Here is a 9,772-nt window from a genome sequence, read left to right on the forward strand (position 1 = left end):
CTCTCGAGCATCCCTTGCATTTTATAGCTGCCTTGCTCTTCTGCTGGCTGGAGGGTCGGTAGAAAACAATGAAGTAGGGGAGCATGAAACTCAGAGCAAATGCACGTCCTGTGATGAGTCGGCTAGAGTTTCTGTGCACACGTGTGTCTGCATGGGATGCTATCACCAGCCATGTCCAGCTCACCCCGTGGCTGCAGGCGCTGGTGACAGCAGCAGCAGCAGCGCCAGCATTTGAAGGTGCATGTAAGAGACCCACAATTAACGCCAGGAACAACTCCCTCTCCTCGCTCCCACCTCAGCGGCGAGGAATTGCATCACCCCGGAGGAGCAAAGTGGCAGCACATTTAAGGCAAAAATATCTATTTTAAAGGATGCAATAAAACAGAGCCAGGGAAGGGTTTATAGGGAAGCAATTGCTGTGCGAGGTGAGAAGTGGTCACCAGAGGCCAATCCGCCTGGCTTTATTGCCCGTTACTGGTGACTCTTCCCAACCAGGGGACAATAGATCCTCCGCTATCAGCCTCGGCTCCAGTCAATACAAACACGACATAGTTTTTTAAACTAATATTTTTCCAGCATGCAATTCCATGGAGAGCAAGAACGCAGCGTTACCATGGCGATATATAGACAGCATCTGCCTTGGACGTAGCTGAAGGGAGAAATTGGAATAGAATTGCAAATTTCCTCTGTCCGGGAAGGCTCCCAAGGAAGCCACTGCAGCGGGCTGAGCAGTCTTCCTTCCGCAGCCAGCCTGCATCCTCCTAGTGCCCAGCACTGGCTCTCCCGAGAGCTGAGGACAGCGGGGCTGGCCAAGCACTGCCCCAGCTGAATATCGGTCCTGCACCCTGCCCCAGAGCCCTGCAGAGCCTGGGCAGACCCTCACTGCCTCTGCAACCAGCCTGCTCAGCTGCAACACCAAAAACTTGCCTGGGCACCCCACGAAAGGGTGAGGTTGACCCCCTCAAGGTGCTTCCTAAGAATTAATGATTCCCCAAAGCCCTCCAAGGAGACACAGCCCAACAACTGGTGTTGAATGAATGAGCGCTGCTGTGATACACCAGCCTTCCCGCTGCAAGACATTTTGATTAACCAGCTAGAGGGAGACGCGGATGCATGAATGAAACGCGCTCTGAACAAGAGCTCGCTGCCGTAATTTTGGCAGGGGGTGGTTAGGCAGCTCACGAGCGTGCTTCAAATGTGGCTGCCCCAGCATCACGCTCCCATACCCAAAGGCCAGAACTCAGCGCCCCTTCCCTCCGCCAACGCAGATGGTGAGATGGCAGAGCTGGCTGCAGTATGGATGGAGACCATTCCAGCACAGGCAAACCCCAAGTACGGGGAACAAGGAGCCTCAAGCAATGCTGAGGCCAGGGACCCTAGGAGGGATAAGAGGGACCCAAGGTGGATGAAGTGATTGGGACCCCCAAACTCAGCTCTGCTGCCCCCCACATTGGGGGAGAGGGGCACTGCACAGCCAACAGTGACATGGGGGGGGTGTTCAGCTCTCTGGAGAGCAGGCAAAAGAGGTGAGTGGGGCAATTCTCAGCTGTCAGCTGAAAACTTCAAAAGCAGGAGTGAGTGCAACGCCATCAGGCTCAATTCACCCCCCCATGAGCGAAGAGCTGGGCTGGACACAGCCATTTGACAGTGGCTGATCCTGCTGGCATGGGGAGAGTGACCCAGCTCCCCGACAGAGCAGCCTGCTCTTCAGAGGCACTTTCAAAGAAAGAAAAGCAAGCAAATGGGGAAGGGAACTGTGCCCTTCTCCCACGGCTCTCCTCTGGCAGCTGAGACTAGAGGGACTCTTGGGAGCAGATAACACTGTAGTGCTGGGGGATTATCGCCCCATCCTGCCTACGATGCGTCCAGGACCTGCTCTATCGTGCTTGCCAGAGGCATAGGCAGCAGCAGAGGCAGCCCTGCAAAGCACCCAGAGATTTTGCTGCTTCCCGCCTTGATGCAGCATAAGCCTCTCCGCTTGGTAGCCTGATCCAGGCAGAGGCGGGGGTGCAGGCACCACTTGGCGTTTTCATTGGGTTGCAGACTAGAAGGCACTTAGGGAGCAATGTGCTGTGCCCTCGTGCAAGGCAAGAGGGGTCCTGTGTCCCCCCCAAGCAGCCACCGCCCATGCTCCACCCTAGATAGGTTTCCAGCCCTTACCCTGCACCTCAGCAAGGCACCAGGGAGACATCACAGGGGAAACCTTCAAGGAGGAAACAAGGCTATTTCTCCCCAGCCCATGACTCTCCAAAGTTGCCGTGACTCTGCAAGGCAAGTAATTCCCTTTTCTTCAAAGGAAAAGGGTGTATTTCAAAAGCAATGGGGCTCAGACCTCACCACAGGACACTGCTGAGTCCCCTGATGACTTTGGCAATGCCAGCACGCGTGGCCACAGCAGCAGCACTGCGCTGTCCAGGGGTTCGACTGATGCCACCACAGGGCTCAGCCAGCTGGGAGGCTAGAGAAAGCCTGGAGCCTCCAAACACCGTGCTGGCTGTCCTGCAAGGCTGTGGGCATGCAACAGGCAGGCAACACGGCAGCAGGGACACCACTGCTGACTGATACATTGCTCACACTGCAATGGGACTTGGGAAAAGAGGTAGGCAGTGGAGGGCACTGGTGAGATGTTGCTGGCTTCCCAAAGAAAGCCAGCCGCTGGACACAGAGAGTCCCAAGCACGGACCCTGCTGCAGGCTCCCCTGCGGTTGCGAGCTGACCCCACTCCATCAAGCAGTGAGAAGTTGGAAAACTGTGAGGTTGCAGCCTCTTTACAGGGAACTCACAACTTGCTTATGAGCTGTTACAGCAAGAATTCACTGTTCGGAGATAGACCTGCTCTGCACAGACACCCTCAAGCACCTGCAAGGGTGCGCAACACAGCGGGAAGTAGTTATCCACCAGACAACACCCACGAGAGAGCAGCACGTCTAGCACAACACAGCCAGCAGATCCAGCATCGGCAGCTGCATGAATATACAGAAAACCTAATGTCACCGAGTAGCAATGGACACGGAGGACCAGGTCAGTGGAGGTAGAACAGGAGACAGCGAGCAAGACCCACTGCCGGTGGGGGAGAGATGCCCTGCTGGGCAGGAGCGAGACACCCACCCAAGGGCATCCTCTGTCAGCCCACTCCAGCATCGTCTTGCCTGAGCACCTGCCCAGCAGGCAGAGGCAGAGGCTCACTGCCCACCCTCCCCCAGCACCCTGCACCCTGGTGTGTGGAAGGCAGATGCTGCAGAGCCCACCGAGCTCCCCGACGGGCGGAAAGGGCTGGTGCAGGCTATGTGCAAACCTTCCCCCTGCCCTGGGCACAGAGGAAAAGGGGATGCTGTCTTGGAGCTCACAAACCAGCTCTATGGGAGTGTAGCTCGCAGCAGCCTTGTTGCTGTGCTGCGTAATAATCATTTGTATGAGGACAATTATGGTGGGAGAAGAGAAAACTCCACTAAAGCGATGTCCCACAGAGCTCCCAGCGCTGCATGCTGGGTGTAGCCCTGGCAGCTGCCAGGCTGCCTGCAGTCCCTGCCCGCGGGGTCTCTCCCCAGCTGCAGGCAAAGGGCACACTCACACTCCAGTAACCGGAGGCAGCACAGCACAGAGACAGGAGGAACCCCATGTGCATGGCTGTCCTGGGACACATCCTGCATCTCTGCTGCCCAAGGAGGCGGCAGCCTGATGCTTCCCTGTGCTGCAAGGGGGATGACTGGCCCCATGGCTGGGGCTGGGGGCAGGGGGACTACTGTGCCACCATGCTCCACCACAGCCTCCGGGATGGGGCATCCGCTGCCCTGGAGCAGAGGGGAGAGGCTGAGGACAGCCCTGCTCTCATGCCAGGACTGGGGACACCTGCACACCAGGAATCTGCCACCAGCAGCAGGCTGGACACATCCAGCTCATGTCCCTCTCCCTGGAGCAGAGACCCACTGCAGCCACAGGGTCCCCAAGGAGGGAGGCATGCCCAACTGGGCACAGTGGCAAAGGGGCACCCTGCTCGGGGGAACTCAGTGGCTGCCACAGGACCCCCACAGCCAGCTGGACCATGACTGTAAGAGAAAAGCTTTCCTTAGGGGGGTCCACCTCAGGGACAGCCCCCAGCACCCTTGGGCATGTGGCAGGGGCTTTGATGAGCAGTGAGGTGCAGGCACAGGGGACTGGCAGGGCTGGGTGAGCATGATGGTCACAGCGGGGGGTCCCGAAGGGAGCATGGGGGAACGGGGCCTGATCCTAGCACCATGTGCAGCACTCCCAGGAGGTCTTCCCAGGGACAAAGGAGTGGCCAGCACGGGTAGGGGCTCGGGGTGGCAGGGACCCTCAGGCAACCCTTCAGGCTGTGTGGGTACCCCATGACAAGTCACAGCAGGGGCAGCCACACATCTGCCTGTGGGTGACACGGGGCACACAGCCCCCATTGTACAGCCCATTCCAGGCTGCCCCAGTGCAAATGCCCCCCCTTGGAGCAACCCACCCCCTCGGGCACAGCTCTAATCCCAACCCGGCTCCGCAAGCTTGCACACACACTGGCACACGCGGGCTCTGGCACATGCTGGACCCCTTGCACACCCCTCCCGCAGATGAAGGGTCGCACACCCACCCTTGCCCCAACAGGCTCTTGCACACACAGTGCTCCCCACCTCGACGGGCTGTTGCACCTCCCTGATGGAGGGGATGATGCACACGCACCCACCCCATCAGGTTCTTACACACGTACCTTTTGGGCAGGCTTTTCCACATGCACCCCCCGAGGCATTTGCACAACGGACACATGCATCCCCCGTGGGTGGGCACTTGCAAACCTCCCCCGACAGGCCGTTGCACGCGCACACACACACACACACACACACACACAGACCCCACGGACAGCCTCTTGCACACGCATCCCCCGCCGGGCTCTTGCAGACGCCCGCACCCCGACACGGGCCGTTGCACACCCACCCGCGACGGCCGCTCCCACCGGCGCCGGGCCGGACAAAGCCCCGCGGTACTCACAGGCGCTCGGTGCCGCGGGGGATGCTCTTGGGCACGGCGCGCAGGGCCGTGCCGTGGCAGTCCACCGTGGTGCCGCTGCAGGCGCAGAGCGGCGGGCAGGCGGCGGCGGGGCCGCGGTACAGCGCGGCGCACGCCAGCAGCCAGGCAGCGACCCGCAGCCCCGCCGGGACCCCCGCCGCCCCCGCGGGGGTCGGGGCCGCCATGGCAGCGGGCAGCGGGGTCAGGCGGCAGGGCCGCTGCGCATCGCCGGGGGAAGCGGGGCTGGGCTCGGTACGGTACGGTACGGTACGAATCGGCTCGGCTCGGCTCCGGGGCGAGAGCCCCGTCGGCGCACACCGCCCTCACTGCCGCCCCATCCCGCAGCCCAGGCACAGCCTCCGCGCTGGCTCCTCCCTCCCGCCCTGCCCGCCCCGACGGCCCCCCCGCCGCCACCGCCACAGCCGCCACCGCCCCTCCCCGCGCCCCCGGCACCGGCGGCTGCGGGGGTGGGAGCGGCCCTGGCCAGGCAGGGGCACCGGCACCCCGGTAAGCGGAGCCGTCGGGGCTCTGCGCCGCCCCGGCCGTGCAGCAAGGTGGGCTCCGGCTCGGTGTGTGTCCCCCCCCGCCTCCCCGGGGTTGGTCCGCGGGGCAGCCGACCCCCGCCGTGAGATGGCTGCGGGGTGCCGGGGTGCAGCAAGGCGAGCGGGGAGCGTGGGGGCAGAGGCACCCCGGGGTCTGGCAGAGACCGGAGAAACAGCCTGCGAACCGAGCGGCGGCAGGCAGAGCATTCCCACCTCTCTTCGGGCGGGTGCCAAAAGCTTTCGCATCCCCCAGGTGTGCTCCAGGCACCCCTGGCCTGTCTCCCACCCGGCAGCCCAGAGCCCCGTCCCCGTCATCCAGAGCCCAGGCAAGGTGCGGAGACCGCACAGCGGGCTGGCACTGGTCAGCCGGGATGGGACCTGGTCTGCTCGTGGGAACCCTGCGGCCAAGCACCCCAGCACGCAGGGGGGACTTGGGGGTGCATCTCCACTTTGCTCCTTGCCTCGCACACAGACAGCAAATCTTAAAGTCCTGGCTGTGGCATTAGCTATGTCGTTTCCCGCTCCAGGGGAACATCTTAATGCTAAAGACACAAAAATATCCTTGTGGCTAATCCACCGGGAAGAATGAGGCAAAATATACCTATTCCAATGCAAAAAAAAAAAAGAAAAAAGAAGTGAAGCCAGAAAGTCCTGTGAGCTTGGCCCCGAACAGTTGACATCTAAGAAATGTGTGTGTTGTATTCATTTTATTACCTTTCATTTTCTTCCCTGAGGTCTGCAAATGCAGCACCCCTCAGGAGAGCTGGTCACCTGTTTTATTAGTGACACCTGAAACACTTGTAACCTCATAGCTCCAAGAGCTGAGTCCTTAAGAAAAACAACGGGCATTTTGAGGTGCCCGACAGAGCCCTGGCTGCTGGCAGCAGCTGCTGCAAAAGTCCTTGGAGAAGAGACCCATGGAAGGAGGGGAGGTGGGAGCCTGTTGCATCGCTCTGGCAGAGGGAGGAGAGGTGTGTGAGCACAGACACCTCACCACACACTCATTTCCCCAGCGAGCAGGGTATTTGCAGGGACAGTGGCAGGTCCTGGAGGCAGGAGTGCCTCTTAAATCAATGCCCTCTGCATATGGAGCTCCACAAACTTCTACAAGAGGGAGGTGTCTGCACAGGGTCCCATTCCAGCAAGGGCCACCTCACACACACACAGGGCTGCACCAGCTTGGCTCAGATCAGCAGCCCTTTCCCATCCCAAATGCAGGCTCCCATCATCTGTCTGCATTTTCGTGACATCTCCTTCCTCTGGCCCCAATCCCAGGAGGAAGCTGTGCCTGGGACGGATGAAAGGGGTTTGTTCCTCGTTGCTACCCAGCAGCCCTGACAGCGAGGAAGATGAGCTGCTTCCCAGGACTCTGGGAGCCGATCCCTCTCTGGCACCGTTTCAGCAGAGGTGGCCCCACAGCCCACTCTGGGGCTCCCAGGGGGACCTCGGTGGCAATGGCCCCAGAGGGGGCCCTGTGCCGAAATCCTCAGCTGAATTTTGGGGGTGAAGCCTATTTCCTAGCAGCTAGGTGTTCCTCAAAGCTGGCTGCTACTGGTGTGATGCTTGTAACCCCCCTCCCTCTCTCCCTCCCTCCCAAACTCCCCTTTGCCCCTTGGCCAGCAGGGCAGAGCCAGGTGTTCCTAACCTGCCCTTTACCTTCGATGCTGCTGGGAAGGCAGGAGCAGGACGAGGGATCTTGTTTCCTCCCTTTTGCAGGCACTTGCCCCAGGCAAATCCTCGTGATTTGCAGAATAAATAGGCTCCCTCAGTCTCTGTGTCCAGCTGCAGCAACACCCGGTCACTTTAGGTCACTTTACAGTTGGGGCCATGGTCTTGGCAAAGGGAGTAGCCAGCGGGGACCTGCCTGGAGGCGACCATCACTTGCCCAGTTCCAGGGCTGGGAGGCTGAAAACCCCATTTCAGGCCAACATCCACATTTTCTCCTGTGGATACCTCAACTCCTGCTCTCCTAGGGGAGCTTCTTGCCACTGCCTGCCCCACAGCCAGCGCCCTGTGCCCCGGCACCACAGAGCATCCCACCGAGCTGGGCTGCTGGCTGCAGCCTCTGCAGCTGCCCTGGTTGCAAAAGCACCCCCCTTCCAGGGCTGCCAACACGGTGAGGGCTGAGTGAGCCCAGTGAGGCAGGACAGCAGGGTGAGGGGATGAGCTGTGCGCTGAGAGCCCCCTCCCATAGCTCAGCCCTTGGTGCATTTGGGCGATCCCAAATTGCCCAGGCACCCTGCATGGGTTGTTGTGAGCCTTGGAGTGCAACAGCTGCCCGGGGAATGGCCCAGGGTCCCTCTGAATATGGATGAGGAGCACAGAGAAAAATAAACCCCAAACTTTTCTTTATCGGGGAAGGCCTGGTCCTGCCGTCTGCCACCGGGATTTAGGCCAAACTGCTTGATGGAGAGAGAGACCATCTGGATCGTCTGATGGGCTCTGTGTTTGGTTAAAATGAAGCAGAAGCTTTTTTTGCAGGAGAGGATTTTTCATGGGAAGATCCGGGGAAGGATTCCAGGGTACGCGCCAGACCTGTCGTGCAAAGAGATGTGAAGCAGCTACAAGGCTTCAAACAAAAATTGCTGCCAGTTTTAAGCCAAGCCCCCCAGGGCAGCATCCAGGCATTTCCACCCACCCCAGGACTGGCCGCAGCCTGCCCCTGTTAGTTCTCCTGTTGTCTAGGAGGGCGCTGGGTCCCCACCAGGGCCACCAGCAGCCCATAGCACCTTCCAGCACGCCTGGGCTTCGAGGCAGCCACGCTGCACTGCTGCACCCCATGCCCTGGGGCGCAGGGGAGGAGGCAGCACGTCCCAGCCCGTGCTCACTACAGCATTTATGCTGCGCTTCGAAGCCGTGCCATGGCTGTCAGTAGCGCACAGCAGCGTTCAGCCATTCTCAGGGTAGGACCGCGTACTGGTGCAGAGCAGAAGCACTTCAAATGCAGGCAATAGCATGGACGCACGGTGACTGCTCCAAATCCGCTGCTGAGGAGCATTGCCAACAGCAGGATCTGGCTCCCCTTGCACCAAGGCTGTGCTTCAAACCCTTCCTCACACCGGCAACTTCACTAAAACACACCTGGTTCGGGAGCAGCGTCCGCAAGACCCAGCTGGAGATGTGCTGGGAGCAGAGTGGCCATGACCTCCAGCTGCGCAGCGTCCCCCAGAGACCCTGCACAGGGTGGGCTGCTGGGCTGCCCCTCTGCTGGCCAGGGCCACATCTGTCACGCCTGGCTGGCTCAGCTCGTGCTGGGAGGCCAGGCTGCCTTTGTCCCGCTGGACACGCTCGGCTTCGGAGAGTGAGGCATTGTGTGGGAGCGGGCCGGCGTGTCGGCCCTGTTAGGGCACCTGTTGGGCTTGTGCAGTGTGACAATGCCCTTGATGGGTCTATTATGGAGTTGTCCGGGCAGCCGGGGGCTGCTGGGATCACAGTAAATCTCACCCGGTTAGCAGCAGCGGCAGGCAGGGCTGGGATGTGCTTTCTGACGTCTCTCAAGGGACAAGCCCTACCTTGCTGGCAAACAGCAAAAGCATCAGCCTGCAAACATGGGCAGCATCGCCCTGCAAACACTGCCAGCATTGCCCTGCAAACACAGCCAACGTTTCCTTCTGAACACTGCCAGCACTACCCTGCAAACGCTGACAGTGTTGCCCTGTGAACACTGCCAGCATCACCCTGTGAACATGGCCAGCATCACCCTGTGCCAGCACCACCCTGCAAACACAGCCAGCATCACTCTCTGAATGTGGCCCCACTGACTGCAGGAGAAGGGGACAGCTCTGCTGCCTGGGGACCTCAGCACTGGGGCTGAGTGAAGGAACAGCATCCATCGGGTCCTCTGGGATGATCTGGGAGATGCTGAGCCTCCCAGGAGGTGGCTTTGGCCCCAGCCTCACACAACAGGGACTATCCAAGCCGGGAGGAGCCCATCCTGTCTTGCTGCCTTGAACAATTGCAGAACAGCAGGAGGGGGACAGTCTGCAAGGCACTGCATCCCTGCTTCACGGCGTGGCTGAGTGGAGGGGCCGAGCCCCGCACCCTGGGTTCCCAAAAGCAGCTCTAGCCCACAAGGAAAACATTTGCCCCGAGAAGCCCAGACGCAGATGGGGAGATGCTGTTCCCAGCACAGCTGGACACACCAACCGCCTGGGAGCTCTGCGGCGTGGCGCAAGCTGGTTTGAATAAACCACACGCGAGGAGGTGTTTGTGAAGCGCCTCGC

At 60.3% G+C, this 9,772-nt stretch overlaps 1 protein-coding gene across 2 annotated transcripts in view; it reads right to left on the minus strand.

Moving 5' to 3' along the window:
* Nucleotides 1-5,192, minus strand: part of SLIT1 (slit guidance ligand 1) — a 61,061-nt gene extending 55,869 nt beyond the window's left edge. For both annotated transcript variants that reach the window (XM_086467250.1, XM_086467248.1), the window contains exon 1: nt 4,990-5,192. In XM_086467250.1, the coding sequence (XP_086323376.1) occupies nt 4,990-5,192 (203 nt within the window). The remainder of the gene's footprint in view (nt 1-4,989) is intronic.
* Nucleotides 5,193-9,772: the final 4,580 nt, after the last annotated feature.

The sequence above is a fragment of the Leptosomus discolor genome, chromosome 6, assembly GCF_034619465.1.
Source record: "Leptosomus discolor isolate bLepDis1 chromosome 6, bLepDis1.hap2, whole genome shotgun sequence".
NCBI lineage: Eukaryota > Metazoa > Chordata > Aves > Leptosomiformes > Leptosomidae > Leptosomus > Leptosomus discolor.